The sequence below is a fragment of the Acipenser ruthenus genome, chromosome 10, assembly GCF_902713425.1.
Source record: "Acipenser ruthenus chromosome 10, fAciRut3.2 maternal haplotype, whole genome shotgun sequence".
Classification (NCBI taxonomy): Eukaryota; Metazoa; Chordata; class Actinopteri; order Acipenseriformes; family Acipenseridae; genus Acipenser; species Acipenser ruthenus.
Window position 1 is genome coordinate 2,400,029 of NC_081198.1, and position 20,920 is coordinate 2,420,948.

A 20,920-nucleotide genomic window follows, 5' to 3' on the forward strand; every position below is an offset into this window, starting at 1 on the left:
TAGAAATATCAATAGCAAATATTTGTCACAAGCCATATGTGTGGGTTGCTTTGTAGAAATGTCTATGAGAAGGGACTGTGAGAGAAGATTCAAGCAGACATTGCCAACATGCAGCTGTCTAAAGACATACTCGATCTGACAAAGGTGATCCGATGTTCTTTGAGTAATTGTCAAAGTATCTCATGTTCAGACTGTGCTGAGTGAAGATGAAATGTTTGTTTATTCACAGAAGAGTTAACTATAATCCTAACCCTAACCCTAACCCTAACCCCAAAGTATTAGGTTGAATACTTTATTTGAATCAATGAAAATTTCTTAAGTATGTCTCAACTTTTTTTACACAGCCCCAACCCCTGCCCCGAGGCAAAGTTCACCGTCCAAATCCTCAGCCTCGCATGCCAGCGACCCACCAATGGACGACTCCTTCGGGGAGGTCGAGGAGAGCCCCAGTCGGAGCGGAGAGGAAGACACTGTGAGTAGCCATGGCTAGCAGTCTAACATACTGGACTGGACTGAGAGAATACAACACAACCCAACACAATAAATACAAGATCTAAACTGCGTTGGATTATACTGAAATGATTAAAAAATGACAATGTTATTGTGCATAGTTACAATGTACTTAACGTGTAAATCTTTTAACATGCTATATGTAAGTACACAATTGTATCAGAAAAGGATTAGGATTAGGGTTATATCATGCACAAAGATTTACATGTTAAGTACATTGCAGCTATGTATAATAATATTGTAATTATAGTATGTGTAAGACCGCAGTAATATTCTCCAGTGCTACAGCTACTGTACAGTTCACACTGCAGTCGTATTTATTTGAATTGCAATGTCTGCTGACATGAACCAGAAGGCTTTGTACTTTCCAGCATGCTTCAGTGGTTCTGCAGTTTCCAATTTTATGCATTTTATTTATGGAAAATTAAATGATATTCACAAACAGGCTATAAATAATTTAATACGATGGGGCAGGTCATTACAAAATTGCTTACATGTAAAAAATGTTTAATTAGAAATGCATAATCCAATTTGTTTGGTGGGGAAAGCATCACACAGTGGCTTTCAAAAAAACTATAAAAAAACAAGTGAACATGGTTAGGGGTTAGAGGTATGCAAAGACACATATAGAACATATATCTGTTTCTCTGGTGTATGGCACTGGCCATTTTTACAGTATTCTGAGAAGTGCGACACAGTGAACATACAATTCTGCTATCCTTTAAAATGTGTGTTTCCTGCTTATTTGGGGTTCTGTGAAACTACAATTGCCTACTATGTTGTCTATTCACCTTTAATTGCAATAGATTTCTTGCTTAGCAAATAGCGGCACCTGGTGGCTGCAACAATCTGTGCATGAACTGTCTGAAATTGTGCTGCAGTATTTCTCCAAAAGGGAATGTGTTCCTGTGCTGTACTTAGCACACTTTCTTCCTGTGCATGTGCTATGCACTGTATACCTATTCTGCGCTTTCTTATCTGTCTTTCTGCTCATGTCTCCAGGCCGGTGGATCTCAGGCCTCCTCTAACAGTGATCCACCTGCAGAGCCCTCTGGTGATAGCCTCAGCCCTCAGGTCGGTAGCTAGAGAGTGCAGGTCAGGGTAGGTATCTGTCCTTTCTCTTCTTCTATTGGTGTTGGCTTGCTCTTCCCCTCCGCCAGTGACACTGCCTTCCCTTCCTCGGATTCTGCTTTGTTTTCCCTTTTTTTGTTTTTTATGTTGTCCCCTGTTTTTCAACCCGCTTCTTTCATCTGCCACCCCTGCTTGCATGTCTATGTTTTATTTGTTGAGCGCTGTGCTGGTATTTTTCAATGTTCTGTGAATTCTGTGAATATTCAAAGGTAGGCAGCAATGTGATAAACAGGGTGCAATGTGATTAACCTGCTCTGAAGAAATGTCAGTGCAAGGATCAGAAAGCAAAATCAATGAATTTACAATATGAAAATCCATTAACTACCATGATGTATTAATTATACACAGCTCTGATGTTCTGATTTGTACTTTTGGTAACACTTTAGTTTGTCGATACGTAGCACAATGTTTCTGTTATAGTAGAACAATTTGAATTGATAGACACTTTGTTGAAACATCTCTCCACCTTAACTTAACAGCTTTCAATGTTTCTGAAGCATTTACCTAATAAATGTTAATTTTCTTGTCCAAAGGTATACCTTTTTTAACTTACAACAGCCACCCATTATGACTGGATAATCATAGTATACAGCTCCTTCGCTTGTTAGTGTTCTGTAATGCTGCCCATAATGGTAAGCGTAATTAATTACAAGGTACATAATTATATATGCTGCTGATGTGTGATAATTATACCACCCGTAACAAAAGGCAATATGAAAGTAATAATTCCATTTGCCTTTCTTAGTGTTCAGTCATTGCGGTGCAGTATAATAACCCCACACGTTCAAGGCGCTGCGCATTGAGGCAGTGCATTTCTCTCAAGAAACCTTTCAGTGGCACATATCACCTGCTGTGGTGTGCACTCTTCTTTATAGTGAGGAAAGCTCTGTGATAGAAAAAGGGATTAAAAAGTCACAGGTGTCCTGAGTTAAACTGAGCCTCTCTATACCAGCACACTGACATGGCGTTTGTAGGGAAGCTTGCTTTTTTATCAAAATCATTTTCCTGTGCACCTTTGTTTGTGCTTGACGCCAATAGTTAAATAGTTATGACTGAATAAATATAAATATACTGTATGTATATTTGGTACTTCAGGGGATAAAGTTTATGGCCATATAAAGTTTAAAATATTCCAACTCCTGCTTCAGGGTAATGGTCACATAATCACATGATGTCTTAAGTTCAAGAAACAAAATATATGCAATATATATACAAAATGTATGCAGAATATATAACCATCTCTGAACTCAGACCCTTTCAGAATCTCAGCAGCAGTTTATTTCACATCAGTTAATGCTAGCACGCCCTGTTCATTTCTGCACCCTAAAGCTGCTATCATCGTAATGTCTGTCTGACAGAGAGCTGGCATAGTGCAGGCATAGGGCTGTGAAAGCATTTGACAGCAGCATCCTTCTTTCACACATCTGTCCTCAGTCTCTGCAGATTTTGCCAGTGCCATTCTGCCTTTATAGGTAGATCACATCAAACACTGCAAGGGCTGTTTTCAGAAATGCCATGGAACTTAGCATAAGTTTATAACCCCGGTAGTCTGGCTCCACAGGTAAGAGATACAAAAGCTAGTGGAGTGGCATTATGGGACAAATGGGTGCCACTCCCTGTTTTGCAATATAAAGGGACGCCTTATATATGAGGCAGCACTGAATTACAAAAGCTATTGGGTCCATTGATTAAACATTATATAAATCGTTCATGCTGTACATGTATGTTAATGTAATATGTTCCTATTTAAAAACATACAATATCCTCTATTTGACAGGAGGAACAGCAGTGCTCCCTAGTGCTCATACTGTACAAATGCTGTCATTTTGTCCCGCTACAAAGAGATATTTGTAAACACCACCATTAGGAGATAACACGCCCCTTGAAACAGTTTTATTTTATTTCACAAGACATAGCGCCAGCTACAGTCATATAAAATGTGATAAGACTGTCTAACCAGATACATATTTATGTCCTTTTGAAAAATGTCAAATTCGATTTTCATGAGATGCTGCAGCCCGGCACTGATGATGTGATATGTTCAATCCATGTTTCCAAGTGCTCGACACACTCCACATGTCCATATCTTTAGCTTAATGTTCCACATACTTTCCCCTCTAAATGCACAACACAGCTGCTAAACTACCCTGCTAATTAGACTGTTAGGGGTCAGATAAACTTGGAGTCAAGCAATGAATTTTCTCAGAGAACTGACACTGGAGACAGATTGTTTAACAGTTTTAAAGACATGCATCGCTCTCGATGGCCTCGTCTTGTTAACCTGTTGGTATGTTTTATATTGGATGGCTCTAAGTGATATAAGTGTGGGAAGAGCATTGCCTGTTCTTTCTTTCTCTTGTTCTCTCTTTCTCTCTTTCTCTCTAATGTTGTAACAGAAGGGGGTGCAATCGTTTTTGTTTGCAGTGCTACACGTGGATTTGTTTTTGTTGTTCTGTTTTGTTTTATTGTTGCTGTGTGTCATGTATGTTCTGTGCGCTGTACTAACGTTATCTTTATTATCCACAGGAGAACGATCCTCTCTATGCCCAGATTAACAAATTGAAGAAATAAGTATTGTGGAATAGCCAGCTTGTTGGTGCTCTACAAGACCTTCTCTAAATGACAATGTTCCCTGCCAGACTTTTGGATCTCAAGGCTCCGTCACTCTGTGTTCTGCAATGCTGATGCAGATGGATTTGCTTCTCTGGATTAGTCCTCTCAATGCAGCCACCAGTTCATAAGCAACTTATGAACTTGCCAAGTGCTGCACAAATATAATAAAGGGGGGAGCCAGATAGCACTGTTTTTTGTTACTCAATCGATTCCCTTTTTTAGAAGAAACAAAAACAAGTTGTCATTAGTTGTCACATTTTGAGCATCATTAATGAAGGGCAGTTATCTTTTCTGAAGACTAATTACTGCAGCGTCTCTGTTCAAATACATGACAAATGGATACATGGGAGAAGATAAGAAAGAAATGTGTCACTTTAGCCTACAAATCATTGTATCACCATATCACAATAAAGGTGGAATATTCATCATGAATGGAAGTTTTTTTTTTTTTTTTAATTGAAACACGATTCAAGCGTAAACTGCCATTAGAGAGAAAATGAAATGTCTACTGGTTCAAGTGGAATAAGATATTACATGCATTACTTGGATGACCCTGTTCCACTTTTGGAATAATGCTCAATGCGCTACTTTAATGAAGAAATGCAAATTCTTTATTTTTTTTGGTTTGATTTTCTGCTGCTCCAGTGCTATGCAGAAAAGACTTAATCTGTGCACCCCTTATTGGAAGACACAATGAATAATTTGCCAAATAACTCTTAATTCAGAGATTGAAGGGAGACGAGTTATCTTTGCAACTGGACAATGAGGCATGGATTTTGCTACGATTTTGTGATTGAACTGTTCCTTCTCTATAGCTTTTGTACAATACTAATACAAATGAAATTGAAATGGAATTTTTATTTTATAAGTCAATTCTGCTGTTGGAGTCAACTCTGTATGTGTTTTAGGGTAAAATGGCTTTAAGGCATCTGAACTTTGATTTGCCAAATTTATTTTGTAAATAGTGTTTTAAAAGTCATTCTCTCACCAGGACTCTCACACTGTAAAGCAGGCAGCACTAAATGATGCAACATTAGCGGTGATCAAAACAACAGCATGATCCTTAAGTTCTAATAATTAGGAGTGCCAAATTATCAAGATGCTGTCATGATGTTGTCTTGCTGCTTATGTAGCTGAACTCGGTTCCCGCAGGCAGGCGCATCACACAGAGCGAGGAAATCCACACACAGGCGGAGGGCGGGCGCGAACCCGGGACCTCTTGCACTGAGGCATAGCGCCGATACCGCTGTACAAAAGAGCCGGCTCCTTTGCAAGGAGCGTATATCGGGCTTATGTCTCTGTGTGTGATTACGTCACCTACCAACCCTACTGCTGCCTTCCCCCATGCACGCTACACTTACAGTATGTTTTACCAAAAGGCTTTCTGTCCATTTGAAGGGAAATACTGAGGCTATGCATGTACTGTGTGTCCGTCAAGCATGTGAATACGAGTTACACTCAGTGAACCACACACATCCTTAGCGAAAGTGCAGTACCATCAGTGCTCACCTACTGCTGAAACACAGCGTATAGAGAGAACAGATTGATTTACGGGGACAGGAGGTATGTACATGTGCAAGGTCAGCTGAGGTGTTTTACAGTCAGAGGACTGGCACCCACAGAGAGCCCTGTGCCCTGAGGTCTAGTCCGTACCTCTCAATGAACTCTCAAACCCTGAAAAGTCAAAATCTCCGTTTAGCTGTCGTGGATTGGAAACAACTTTTCCAGAGCTGATAAGAAATCTCTAAAACATGCTCACATGCATTTCGACTAGGAATGGTCTAAAAGTGGATTTTAGAGACAGCTGATTCTTATGTGGGAGACAGTCAAGGTGCTGAATAGATCAGTGCTTGTAGTCATTGCCAACACACTGCCATGATCTCCCCCAGGAGCAGCAGTCGCTGGGGGTTCATTAAAGCATTCCATGGTGAACAGATCAAAGCTGCCATCTCCAAACTACAATGCATTCCCCCAGATCGCCACCAGGGACATACTGTGGAAAAGTGTTTTATGTGTGAGAAATGCAGGGACCTACACAGATGCTGCTGGTCTAAGACTTTTGAAATGGTCTGTATACAGGGATTCATCAGAGCGGTCACTGCAGATTGCTAGCCCTTCAATACAGGATTTTCTGTTCTGTGTGAGGCATTTCTCTCCTAATTCCTCAGAGGTACTCAACGACGTTGTGGCTAGTAATAGGAAAGCAATGAGTAAATCTCTGTGCTTAATGATGGTATGCCATTATCAGTATCTGCTAATGACTGACTTCATTAATACTGAGCAGCCATCCATATTTCATTACAGGTGTCCCAAGCCTCTATATTTATGGCATTGGTTTGAACAGAAATACCCATGACCGCCATAGAGCTGTGGACCATCATGCTTTCCAGCTTTCAGTCTCATTGTTTATTTATCGGTGTGTTTCAGCAGAAGTGTTTTGCTCATCATCTTATGCCTCTGCTGCATCACCCCGGCAGGCTATAAAGCATTCATTAAATTCACTTGCCGAGCATGGCGAGGGACTGGAAAGAATTTTAAAATGCAAAGCCGAACTGCATTTCATTTAAAGGCACGACTGGAGTTGTTTGGTTGAAAATACAGACTCTGCTGCATTTTATGATGCAGTTTGGGTTAAATAAATTGGGGAAAGAAATGAAAGCAACACTTGCTGGGAAGCACATTTGGAAGCTGTGATCACCCTGAGGGCAAGTAATAAGGCGTTTAGTGCAATGATGATCATTTTAATTGCTGCTAATGTGTTTTGAAGCCAAGATGCAACAGTCTTAAACAGTATAACTCTTATAATGAGGACTGTGAGTATATTTCACTGTGGATAAATCAAACCCCCATGTTCAAGGTCTTTCCTTAGCACTCTGAGCACTGCATTGTATCATGCTGCAGTTTATTCAAGTGCTACTGCAGTAGATCTATGCTGTAAGGGGCTGTAACAGTCACAGCTGCTTCTGCTTATCTCTGGTCCATAGCACTGGCTGCTCAGATGACTTGGTCAATTTTGTTTGTAAAATTAGCCCGGGCAGAATAACAGCCTTTGGAGCCATTGGGTCAGTCCTCTGCATCAAAAGGCTGTTCTCAGGTTTCAAATACAGTAGCTACAGTGTGATTCTTTGAGAAGGTGGTCCTTTGATACCTGGCAGCACAGGGCTGTCTAATTGGCTAGGAGGCACCAAGCAGGTGCTAGCTAGATGGGCTCCAACCCTTCATCTGCAAGTCACAGGCCTCATCCTTTAACTTAATCCTAACATTCAAATCACAGGCCTCATCCTGTAACTTAATCCCAACATTTAAATCACAGGCCTCACCCTGTAACTTAATCCCAACATTCAAGTCAGATTGCAAAATTGTTAACCAATATTCTCCAGGATTTAATACAACCAATTTGAAATTGTCAGCAGATTTTTAAAATATATTATCATTTTTTATATTAATCTAACTTTTAAAACAAATTGAGCAGAGTTGGTATAAATAGGTCATTATTCTGCTGTTCCAGTTACCAAAATACAAGTCTGCCATCCTATACAAAACCTGTGTGCAGTATCACTACAATAATATATAGGATGCCAGATTTTAGACACAGTATGGTACTTTGAAATCCAGTAATAGTGCTGTGTAATAAAATAACACTGCGTAAAAGAATCAAGCTACGGCGTCCAAATTCATTAAGTATAGCAGTACAGATTATAATTTCAAAACGTTCATGAACCTCGGACAGACAGACAGAAAGACAAGCAGACAGACAGACAGACAGACAGACAGACAGACAGATGGACAGACAGACGGACGAGCGGACTTGGTTCTCAGTTCTCTTAAAACGATACATTTAGAAAGACAGACAGAGGGCTGTTCTACAGGAAAGTGAATTTGTAATGACTTGAACTGTAGGTTCTTTCGGTAGGACTGTTTCTAAAAGGACATGCTTTAGGTGGGAAAATAATACATTTTGTAGAGGTTCTTCTCCTTTTTTTAATGCCCTTTTTGCATCATTTTATTGCTCATTGTTTTATGGTGAGAGTTCTATTTTATTTCATATCATTTTCGCGACTAAGAACATTTAAAATGAAGGAAAGAAAAGGGGAACATGACTGTTTGAGTACATTTCTAGACCTATTTTAACTTTACCTCAGCTAACAGTTTGTTAATGTAAATTGACACATTATTTTTAACTTTATGAATACTACATTCTACAGTGAATTTTTAAAAGATGTTTTTTTCTGTTGATTTCTGTAACCCACCATGTAATACTGTTACAAATAAACACACCCTAAAAGCAGTTCTGGAAGCAGATTCAGTTATTTGAGCACAAAAACAGAAGAAATCTATTTAAAAAAAAAAATCTATAAGGTTTGGACGATTATGAACAAGTAACGGTAACACTTCACATTAAGTGTCTCTATTTACTGTGTATTTACACAGTACTTACTTATTAAATACATGTATGCTTACACATAATTACAATGTTATTATGCATAGTTACAATGTATTTCATGTGTAAATCTTGTAAATCAATTGTATCAGCAAAGGGTGAGAGTTAGGGTTAAGGTTATATCGTGCAAAAAAAGATGTGCCCTTGTCTCTTCAGTCAGTGGGATAGAAGCCTAACCCCTATGGTTGAAGCTGGTAATATCTGATGAAGCCTGTATGCTGGCTTGACACATGATTCTCTAAAGCTGTTCCTGATCCTGGGTTCGAGAATGCAATGAATCCTCCTCCCAGAGGCTGTTGAGTTAATGATACTGGCATCGGTATACAACACATACTTTGACTTCAGAAAAGTCTTATTCAATTCAATGGGCTAAGATGTCACTATAGAAATGGATAAATAAACAATGCAAACAGATCATATAAACACAGGGTTACACAAGGTAACAGGTAAATAAAATAGGCAGCTTCCAGTAAAGGCTTTTCAAACTAGGTTGATTGTCTGATAAGGTTTCTTTCCCCTTACACAGCACACTTACTGCAAACAAATGTCTGACAACATTGTCAATATTAGTTTGGTTTTCTTTTTTAGGCCCTTAACCCGAGGGAACATGAAGCCACTTGGAACTTGGTTTCAGAAAACTAGGTTTCAGGCCACTGCATGGCACACCAGGGGAGACTTTTATTATTATTATTATTATTATTATTATTATTATTATTATGTCAAACTAGGTCTCCCGGTCTCTTGGAACCAGGTTTCAAGCCACTGTTCCTGAAAAAGAGGCTTTGTGTTTCCTCAGCTTTAGTGTTTGTAAATTGGTGGTTATATAACTGTACAAGATTACAGTTTGATAACATTTTGATTTGATTTTTTTCAAAGTTTTCAATTTTCAATTTTTTTTTTATATATATATAAAAAGCAGCCGCGAATAAATATTTTCATTTCATCAAAAAAAAAATACAGTCCCCAAGAAAAAAAAAAATAAATTAGTTAATATGTCTCTGAAAAAAAAACAAACATATTGATTACTTGACAATGTGCAAACATTACAGCCCTGTTTGGGATGAGCAGTGTAACAGACACACATCTCTTCTATTGACAGTCGGACAGTGGATCACCATGAAAACATTTTCCACACTAAAGCTTATTTCAATGAAACCTGTACTGCTGCTCCATTCATTTCTTTACTTCATACATCTAACAGCTGGGTGGTAAGTACTGCGTAATATTTTAATACTGCAGTGACATGTAATCCGCAGTGACATAGCACACAGCACTGTATTAAATATGGTCTTTATCACTGTCTTGATAATGAAGTAAGGAATAAGACAGAAATACATGACTGTTTCCTTTCGTAGCTTCTACTGCTTTATACAGTGTATGTACAGTCCATAAGAAAACTTGCTTTGGTGGAAAGAGTAAACAGTTCTAAAACCAGGCTTACAACACAATATGAATTCTAATAGAGTTTCATAGGATTGCTACAGGTGTAACGTTTGGCTGTTGTTGGGTTTTCTTTATGATTTTTGTAGTCCTTAATAAAATTAAAAAGACAGACACACATACATAATGAATTCAAGTGGAACACTTTAATTCATTATGTATGTGTGGCCATTATTTTAGAGTGTATCCTTGTTTCTTCATATTGAATTTATTGAGGTCACTTCCATTCCATACTTAAAATATGAATGGTTCCAATTAAAAATGGCTCCACCTTTTCACTTCCAATTGTATGAACTTAAAAAGCTGCATGACATAAAATTACACATTGCATTATCAAGGCACTTCTTCAGCTTAATGTGTGTTAATAAATACCGTACTGACTTTAATGTGTTTTTTTTTTTTTGGGGGGGGGGGGGGGGGAGTTTGACCTGTGATTAGTTTATATGATATGCTATTTATAACCTAAGGTCAAAATCCTAACTCTAAACCTAACCCTAACCCCCTAACCCTAACCCTAACCCTAACCCTAACCCTAACCCTTTTCTGATACAATTGTGTACTTGCATATATCATGCAAAAAGATGCACATGTTAAGTACATTGTAACCATGTAGAGACACAAAGTAAAGTGTTACTCAACATTTTATAATAATTCAGTGTTATTAAACATACTTGCAATACTCTGAGTTCTGAATTACAGCAGCGACTCGGAGTGGAACTGCACCCTGCCCAGGAGGCGATGGACCCGGGCTGCCTCGAGCCCCCCGGAGCCCCTGGACTGCCAGCTCTCAGCCTGGACCGCCTGGAGCCAGTGCGACCCCTGCCAGAAAAAAAGGGTGAGTGAACGGGCTGCAAGGTCTTGAGCAGGGGGGTCAGTCCCCTTTGCACTGCAGCAATCCCCCATACCAACAAAGCTGTTCACTCCATCATAAGCATACCTTAACTATTATTTACACACTATCCCTAACCCTCACTTAACCTTAACCATTCATTTAAGCCAATGGAGTCATCATTTTGGCTCAGTGAAACTGATAACAAGGCAACGATTCCTTAGGGTCACAAAATTACATATATTAGGAACTAGTAACCCTTAAAAATCAGCATTCACATGTCTTTTCGGCAGAAGTTGTATCTCATGAGCTTCAAGTCTCTGTTGAAGTGCCTGGTCTTTATTCCATTGAGCCTGCTATCCATTCTTTAACATTCTTCTTCTTCTTCTCATTCTATAGTACAGGTATGCAAAGCTTGAGCAGCCGTCCCAGTTTGGAGGTGAGCTGTGCAGTTACTATGGCCGAGATGTGGAGCCCTGCAGCACTGCCTCTGCCTGTCGAAACACCAGAAGGTGTGAAGGCTTTGTCTGTGCCATAACAGGTAGAAATAACATGCATATTACATATTAAATCATAAAACTGGCTGTTTAAGTAAAAATGAAGGAATTCATGAACAGGCACCCAAAAAAAACATGGTACCCAACCATTATAAAAGTAACCGGAAGATCACTAGAAATATATTGAAACTGCAATCTCTAAATAGCTGGGTGTGTTTCTTACAGACAGGTGCATTCCTCGAAGACTACTTTGCAACGAAGACGATGACTGTGGGGATAAGTCTGATGAGCAAAACTGTAAGAAGCTGTACCCGGCCTGTAAGACTGAGACAGAGGAATACTGGGGTGTGGAGAACCTTGGCAAAGGGTCAGTCCATTGGCAGCTCTGTCTGCAAGTTGTAATGGATCTCCTCCTAGTGGATGTTAAGTTACTAATACATCCTCATAAGACACATTCTTACCTCTCAGACGACAGAGTGAAATGCACACATTTCAACTGAATGAAAGCAGCCTCACAGGCAGGGGTGATGTTATCTTACTATGTTATGTTAGCAACACTGATAGAGTCTTCAGCTGTTCCGCAATGTTGGGCAATGCAGCTTTTTATTATTATTTGTATTAGAAGTAGCAGTGATACAATTCTCCCTCGTTAATTCACAATTAGATTATTAGTGAAAATGGTTAATACAGTAAGTCGTTATGCACTATTATTCACTTTATAAGGGCACGTTTTTAATTAATTGCTACAAATTTTATGATGCATAAATTAGTGAAATAAAGAGGGAACACTGCACTAGCAGTATTATTATTATTATTATTATTATTATTATTATTATTATTATTATTATTATTATTATACAGTGTGCATTTGCCAAGGTGGACCATTGATGTTTCTATTAATGCTTGTCTGTGTTTTATAATATTTTTATTTTATTTGTATTCTGCTGTACATCGCTTTGTATATCCAATATACTATTCTGTATATAATGTATTCCTCTTTCTGTTTTGTATTTACCTTGACATTATTGTATTTGTATTTTCTCCAGGATAAATATATTGAACAGTAATTTGGAAGGTGCGGTAGTTGATAACAGATACTATGCAGGCAGCTGCTTACCACATTATATATACAATACAAGATTCAGAAAACCATATAATCTGCAAACCTATCTCTTAGAGGTAAGTGGAGATTTTAATAAAAAAAAAAATCTACCTTATACTTGGGGTGGGGTCAATCGCTGGGCCAAAGGCCACAAAACAGACCAATAACAGGGAGTTTGTTTTGAGGTAAAATACTGATTTTATTAATGATAAAGTATTCTGAAGACATGTACAGTATATCTCAGAGTAATAATATTTGCATGTCCATGAACAAAGTCTGTTTATGATTTGTTAATGTTCATTTTTGTTTTTCTTTCCTTAGACTGTAGGGAAGTATGAGTTTCTAGTGAATGAATATGAATCGTATTCCAGTTATGAGAAAGATACATTCCGGTCACACAGTTCTCAGACGAGTGTGAGCATTGGTATCACACTGCCTGGCATTTTTGAGTTTGGATTCAACTACGACGACAACAGGGTCAAGAAGTTTATGCAAAAAACCCGTAGTTTTTCGGGCACTGTAAGTTTTTCTACAAGGAACGCATGTGATTTTATGTTAAACCACAAAAAAGCAATACCTGGCTTTCTGTTAATTATTATGAATCATTTAAAATGTCATTTCAAGATTTTGATTTGCTGTGCTAATCCAAGTAGTAGTGATATTAGATTTAAATACTGGATACTGATTATTAGATTAACTGTGATATAAAATCACTGGCTTTCAAGACCTGAAAAGTACCCTCTTTGTGTCCAAGAAATTAAGCAAAGCTGTGGTTCCGGCAGGGAACTCACTTTAACCTTAGATCAAATCACGTCACTATCAACCATATTTTAGGCCTTCCAATACCAGATCAAATTGTCAACCGAATAAATAGTAACTTACTTGCCCTTCAATAAACAATAAGTCCAAAGATCCGCAAGGAAAGGATTTATATTCTACCTCAATGCATTATGTCCCTGCTGTGCACCAGAGTTCACCTCCTCCTCCCCAGCCTCCACCTGGTTTTTGACTTTGTCTAACGGGGAGAGCAGCAATCCTGCCCCACTGCCCATGACTTTCCTATGGCTAGCCTCTGTACTTATCTGCAAACTAATTTATGGGCAGGTGTCCGTCGAAAGGCGAGGCCAAAGGCGAAAGAATGTAATGTAAAATATGTATAATGTAGTAGTGTTGTCCAGTCTGTTTTCATAAGTAATCACCTTTCGCATGAGTTTCCAGACTTTAATACGTATTTCTTTTAATTTCCAACTTACACCCAAAGAAGAGACTTTTTAGGTCTTGAAAGCTAGTGATTTAACCCAGTAAACAGTATCAAATAATCAGAATCCATTATCATTTCTTGTAATAATTGAAAGATAAAAACCCCACAGATTAACTGTTTTGAAAGCAAATAAAAAAAACAAACAACAATATCTTTTCAGAAAAGCAGTTTTCTCAGAGCGAATTCGAGGCTGGAGGTAGCTCGCTACAGTCTGAAATCAAGGGGCCTTGTGCTCCATCACGAGTTCTTTCAGAGGATTAAGAGCCTGCCTCTGGAGTACGTCTATGGAGAGTACAGGGAGATCTTCAAGGACTACGGGACCCATTACATCACTGAAGCCACCTTAGGGGGCATTTATGAATATACTGTTATTATGAACCAGAAGACCATGGAGGAGTCAGGTAAGAATCTGAATTGTTTTACTCAATACTCACCCATAGCTACATACCGCTCAACAAGAATGCTAAGGTAACACGAGAAACTCAGTCAAGTAGATGAACGTTTCGGCTGGTGCCTTCTTCAGTGGAGAAGAAGAAAGCCTGAGCCCTAATGGTTGTCTATGTGATTTACCATTTTCTTCAGGGAGTGGGAATGGAAAAACGCTGGAGCCTATCAGTCTCTTACAATATTATACAAGTTTATTAGCAGGTAACGAGTATAACAAGAAGATTGTTGTGGATTATGGTTGATCAGAGCCTGGGCCTTGAGGCCACAAACATATCTTTTAATACACTGTACATTTAAAAATAAAAAGGGGGGAAACAAAATCATACTTTAAAGCATTGCCTCCTCATACTGCACGCTGATTACTATTTATATTACACCGGTGTTCAATACCTAATTAATGTAGGTATTTAGCTGCTAAAACCTGCCAAGCCTTATTATTATAAGAGCATTCCTCAAGGAATAGTTGCCTTGTTATCAATATCAGTCTCACTGAGTCTCTCAGAACTGTGCAGTCCAATTATCAGCAAATGCAGACTTGAAACAATTACATGCGAAAGAAAGATGAGGCATTTAAATATGGCTTCGGGAGGTATCTGGCATTTACCATTTGAACTGTCAAAACCTATTGAAAACCTCATGCCTTGAGGAATCCTGCGAAACGAGGGGCTATCCCAAACAATTCGGGATGCCATGCACTGACCACATCCCTGCTGATATCTGGAGCTGTGTGCTAGGGAATCCCAAGACATCTATGCGAAAAATAAGGATAAAACAACATCCTGGGTTTTCATCGCCTTGTAGGGAATGTGGTATTATTCACTTGTTTTATATATATATATATATATATATATATATATATATATATATATATATATATATATATAAGAAAATTGCAGGCTGTGAATTTGTTGCAGAAACCACAACTTTTTATAGTTGCTGCAACTTTTAATGTGGCTACGTTTCTATTATTTATATGTAATTTTGTTGCAAAATAATGCTGAAAAATAAACTGAAACAGAAAAGGAAACGTCACTCTCACATTGTCTTTTGCTAGTGGAGCCTTGTCATCCTCTCTAGCCAATCAGTGATCTTCTTTCCCGTTGCTATGGTTAACAACGGGAAAGAAGACTGTGGGCCGTGATGCAAGTACTGTACCTACTTACTTACTATTAAATTTTGTGACTGAAGGTTTATTGCCATTTTGCAAATACTGTAGTGCCTCTTCAATTTTGTGAGTGAGCTTTTTACCGTTATGCAAGGACTTTATTTTATGCATCATTATTTTTGTCCTGAGGTAGGATCTGCAATGCATTATATATATATATATAGAGAGAGAGAGAGAGAGAGAGAGAGAGAGAGAGAGAGAGAGAGAGAGAGAGAGAATGAGAGAGAGATGAATAAGAAAGACCATAATTGATGAATACAAAAGACTCATGAATAATGCTATTATTGATGAATAACAATAACAGAAACAAACACTTATTGCAAAATATACTCCTATCAATATACAAGTCAGCTACTTTAAGCGGTTACAGGATAAGTGATCAACATAGGCAGAACAGGAGTTGTAGACATGGTAGTTAGGTCAAAGTGGTTCACTGTCAGGTACTCCCAGTCCAGTTTATATAAGCCTAAACAAACAGCTTTAGGGTGTATTCATAACCCCTGTTGCTATGCAGTTAAATAAACAGTTTCATACTAGTTTTAATACCTTATATGGTCTCTAATATTCTAGCATCTGACCAGTCACAAAAACTCTAGATGTTTCCCAAAGAATGTTCCTTGAGAACAGGATGTATTTCATTTTATCTTACTTCAGCAGTTCCTTAACTTAAACCACAGTTGTTTCCTTTCTCAGTACCATCTTTTTCACAAACAACATTCTTTTGCAATCATACATTTGGAACCCTTCATTGAATAAGAGACACTCCACACACTAGAAATGACCTTATAATATATGCCAGGTTTGACATGTGGGTGTTGCTTGTTTTCTGTAGGGTACACCCTGAATGATGCAAAAACCTGCATCAACGCGGGGATGAAAATCGGAGCTAACATCGAAGGAGTGTACGTACATGGCGGAGTGAAAGCTGGCTTTTGTTCTGGTATGCTAAAAGAAATTGGAGGTAAGAAAACTGTGGAAGTAAATGCAGATCTGCTGTTTATAAATCAAGGTAAGGGACCAAAGAGTGTCACCTATTATTCAGCTAGATGGAGATTGTAAAAAAAAGCTGACTGTGCAGTTATGAATAGCTAGTTGCATTATGCATGCTGGAGGAATGATAGATTTTGCAGTAACAACACGCTCCTGCAGTGCTGCCATCCCAGGATGATCTCTTTGTTACACCACCTCCCTCTAGCCAGTGTTGTGGCTCCAGTAGCTGTTATTTCAGTGTAGTGCTCTTTGAACCAGGATTGATCAATATCTAGAGAATATAAGCATAGCAAACATTGGCTTGGCTAGGAATGTGTGTAGTCTGTTGTGTCACAATTGACTAATAGAACCACAGTAAAACATTCACTTTGTAAAAGCAATGTTTTTCACTGTGGGATCTTTGGACCTCCTTTTGCAAAGGAGTTGTTGGTAATTTGTTTCATAGGTAAAAAGCAACGTTGAATTATTCAGGCCTTTTAAAGTCTAGAAGTGATTTTTTTCCTAAATAAAATGGAAAAAAATATTTTTGAAATCTTAGTCACATTTTCAAGAGGTGCAAGAAAAGCCACAAGTTTGTTTTTTTTTTCTTGTGAATCTCAGTCTGTATTAATATTTCTATGACTGCCTTCACTTTTGCAGTCAGGCCAGACAGCCTTGTAAATGCCTACAGCTATGATACATTTCCATGTCTTATTTTTCACTGTAATGACTACAGAAGTACTCTTAACAATGTGTACTCTTAACAACTCTTAACAACAGTATATTAAAATGTGCATTTAGATATCTTTATTACAGGATATTTATATCAAGGCACCGTCTAAACCACTTATTGTCAAGGCTGTGATCTGGCCCATCCCGATATTAGGTGCAGATCCCAATAATGGGCAGCAGTGTGGAGTAGTGGTTAGGGCTCTGGACTTGTGACCGGAGGGTTGTGGGTTCAATCCCCAGTGGGCTGTTGTACCCTTGAGCAAGGTACTTTACCTAGATTGCTCCAGTAAAAACCCAACTGTATAAATGGGGAATTGTATGTAAAATAATGTGATATCTGTATAATGTGAAATAATGTATAATGTGATGTCTTGTAACAATTGTAAGTCGCCCTGGATAAGGGCGTCTGCTAAGAAATAAATAAATAAAATAAATAAATAATGTGACCAGACAAAGTATAGCAGTACTACATATACATGTAATAAATGGTAGGCAGATAAGCAAATAACAACAAGTAACCTGAAACAGTCTTCAGGGCTAACACAACTGCTTGTGCTTCTTTTGTATAAGATAATAAAGTGAAAAAGACCTTTGTTGAGGACTTTGTAGCCCTTGTTAAAGGAGGAGCGAGTGAATACATCACGAGAATGGCTTACAAACAGCTTCCCACAGCAGACCTGATGCAGGAGTGGGGAGAGGCTGTCCAGTACAACCCTGAAATTATCGATTCCAAGGTCAGTGACCAGGACAGTAAGCACAGTCATTTATCTATCCGGGTTATCCAAATCAATGCTGTGACAAAGTAATATATTAAACAATATTAATAGGTGATGGTAGTATTTTTTTAATGCTATGCCCACTAATGCTTCTGGTACTAACAACTCCAGTCGTAACGTAGATTTGTATTTTTCTTCTGCTTTACTCCCTCCATTGATTCAGAGGCACAGTGTGTAGGCTGCCCGTGAGCAGTCTCTGCACTGCTGTCCCATGTGGAATGCGTGATTGATGTTCATTTCCTTGCAGACGGAACCTCTGTTCCAGCTGGTGACAGGGACAGATTTCGCGAATGGCAATTTAATCAGGAGAAACATGCAACAGGCTCTGGAGGAGTACCTCGCTGAGTCCAGCTCCTGCCGCTGCTCCCAGTGCCGTAACAACGGGGTCACTGTCCTGAAAGGTAAGATGTGCAGTGCATTCTTAATTCAAAGCGAATGGAGCTGCCTGTATCAGCAAGAACAGCTTTAACAAGAAGTATCTTTAAAGCAATATAATACAATACACATTCACTGCTATAGGGTGCATACTTATGCCAAGGCAACCCAGGGTGCTGCAGTTAAAATATTAAAGATCACTAATGAGCTTTTGGTTATAATCTATTGAAACAATGAAAAAGCCTTTTAAAAAAAGATATATTTTCAATCTTCTAAGATTCAGTTGTGAAGTAGTGTTGTCTAGTCTAAGCTTTAATAAATAATCTATTGCAGGAGTTTCATGACTGAACCAAGATTTCAGTATGCTTTTACTATGCTGTGCTTATACCATGGGATACCACTGTATACTTTTTATAAACAAAGAAGGTCTGCATCTTGTTTTCAATGAGAAACTGTAACCTTTCTGAGAAATCATGGCGACGGATAAATGCTCTGCAGGTTAATAAAATCAAATAAACAGGAAAATTCTCCTCTGTATTGTATATCACAGTGTTTTGTTGAGTTTTGAAGCTTATGCCGTCTAATCAATACAATCGAATAGTACATTTTCTCTAAACTTGAAGCAGTTTCCATGCTGTGTTCTTCTGCTGGCTGTCTGTCTGTGAGTAAGTCAAAGGATGATTAAAGTTAAAGCAAAGAGTGTGCAATGTATTAGGTGAGGGAGCCGGGTCGATTCTGGAGGGATCGATAGGCATGAGGGTGGCAGACTGCGTCCTGGCAGTCAGAATTATTCATTACAGTGAGTGGGAGGGCAGGCAGGATTCGAGACACACTGGGTTGGGGGGGGGTGGGGGGGTGGGGGGGGGGGGGGGGGGTGGGCACAGTGTTGCGTTATGTTCAGCTGAATATGTACTGTATATAAAATATGGTAGCTTTAGAGACCAAGGTGAGGAGTGGAAACTGAAGGTAATAAAAGTTCCTCTTACAGGTCAGTTCAGCCACAGGAAAATAAAATGTATAGCTGTGTTATCTGCAAATATAACTGTTGTCATCATGACTCTTATTTGAACCTGAAGTGTTTATACAGTATAACTCCTTTTTATATAGCATGATGGAATATCCTTACGTTAACAGCAACTCTGTGTCCTTTAAAAGTTAAACATCTTTCGTCAAAGACTCCCTTCAACGCCTATACATATAGTAGTGCGCACCCTAACTCTAACCGTATACATACAGCAGTGTGCACATTTATTACAACGCCTGAAGATTTGTCATTTATATCCTTTATGTACCTATCTGCATGAAAACCTATGGGTGTAAGTTTTTCAATTTTCGGTCAGTAACCAGTGATATAGAAACAATAGGCACTTGTGTGTGAAAAATGTTAGACCACTTTCTGCTTTAATTAGGCATCTTAAAAACTTCTAAAAAGTCTGATGCATTTCACCATTTGTGGCTGTGAGTTTCTTTTCTCTTTGTATTTTAAGTAATTGCATGTGTGGCCTGTTAAAGTCATCAGTTACACTACACAATCACGAATGTGCCTATTTTTACAATTTTCCAAGACTCAAGTACAGTGGTTTGATTTCATATGCACAACCAATCAAAACAACAGAAGCAGTGTGGTGTTCTAAGAAATGTGCACACTGCTGTAAGTCCCACTTTTTGCTAAAAGGGTGTGTGGGGGACTTACAATTCGATCCCTGAGTGCTGGAAACAGATTGTACCAATGGGATCTGTCTTATGGTTTTTTAAAGGCACGAGGTGTGAATGCGTGTGTCCAGTGGGGTTTAAAGGAGACGCCTGTGAGATCACTCAGAGAACAGGTAAGCATGACACTCAGAAGTACACAATTACACATTGCACAAGAGTGGAGAATGAGAGAGAGAGAGACAGAGAGAACGCACCATAGCTTGATTGATATGGAGACATTCGTTGGAAACATACATGTGGAATCTGTTAACGGGACACATGAAAGACATGCTACTGTAAATGCAAAGGAAAATGGTTTCATTTTAATAGTAGTTTGTTAGTAAATACATGTACTTACACAGTTACAATGTTATTATGCATAGTTACAATGTACTTAATGTGTACATCTTTTTGCACAATATATAAGTACACATGTATTTTCTATGTAACTACTATGTAAATAGGCAGTTATTAGAGACACTTAATGTAACGTGTTACTGGTTAGGGTTAAGTTAGGGATAAGGTTAGGTTTAGGGTTAAGGTTAGAGTTAGAGTCAGGGTTAGGGATAGGGTTAGGGTAAGGGTAAGGTTTAGGTTAGGGATAAGGTTAGGGTTAGGGTCAGGGTTAACCTGGTCTTTCCTGGCTGTCTGTGTGCCCCTGACTCTGATCCCTGTGGTGTTGCAGTCAGTGTGGACGGGAGCTGGAGCTGCTGGTCATCCTGGTCCTCTTGTACGAACCAGGAGAAGAGAAGAACCCGCCAGTGCACTCACCCTCCTCCGCACAACGGTGGAAGCCCATGCTCGGGGATCGATGCTGAATCAACACCTTGCAAGTGATGAGCAGGAAACATTAATCCTGTCTGCTAGTATCATTCAACAAATAAAACTCTTTTCTTTAGACAAATACGTGTCAGCGCTTGTGTTTATTGCTTGCAGTAGT

General features: G+C 38.7%; 2 protein-coding genes across 14 annotated transcripts in view; both read left to right on the forward strand.

Annotated features, from left to right (window-relative positions):
* The window catches only part of LOC117407190 (disabled homolog 1-like), a 164,666-nt gene extending 156,124 nt beyond the window's left edge, over positions 1-8,542 (forward strand). For 12 of the 13 annotated variants that reach the window (XM_059031487.1, XM_059031486.1, XM_034011919.3 and 9 more), the window contains 3 exons: positions 345-472; positions 1,513-1,611; positions 4,168-8,542. In XM_059031487.1, coding sequence (XP_058887470.1) covers positions 345-472; positions 1,513-1,596 — 212 coding nt within the window. In that variant the 3' untranslated portion in view covers positions 1,597-1,611; positions 4,168-8,542. The remainder of the gene's footprint in view (positions 1-344; positions 473-1,512; positions 1,612-4,167) is intronic. The other variant, XM_059031489.1, reaches the window with a different exon arrangement.
* A 1,461-nt stretch (positions 8,543-10,003) lies between these two features.
* On the forward strand, positions 10,004-20,817 carry LOC117411336 (complement component C8 beta chain-like). The gene is made up of 11 exons (XM_034924319.2): positions 10,004-10,008; positions 10,835-10,970; positions 11,364-11,505; positions 11,687-11,859; positions 12,885-13,082; positions 13,985-14,225; positions 16,269-16,397; positions 17,708-17,871; positions 18,161-18,314; positions 20,046-20,114; positions 20,666-20,817. The coding sequence occupies exons 1-11, from the start codon at positions 10,004-10,006 to the stop codon at positions 20,815-20,817; spliced, it is 1,563 nt and encodes a 520-aa protein (XP_034780210.2).
* The last annotated feature ends 103 nt before the right edge of the window (positions 20,818-20,920 follow it).

What these genes read in the sequence shown, in the direction of transcription:
- LOC117411336 (XM_034924319.2), top strand. An exon ending in CTTTGTCTGTGCCATAACAG is followed by an intron (nt 11,506 to 11,686) that starts GTAGAAATAACA and finishes TGTTTCTTACAG; the next exon opens with ACAGGTGCATTCCTCGAAGA. An exon ending in TATGCTAAAAGAAATTGGAG is followed by an intron (nt 16,398 to 17,707) that starts GTAAGAAAACTG and finishes CTTTTGTATAAG; the next exon opens with ATAATAAAGTGAAAAAGACC.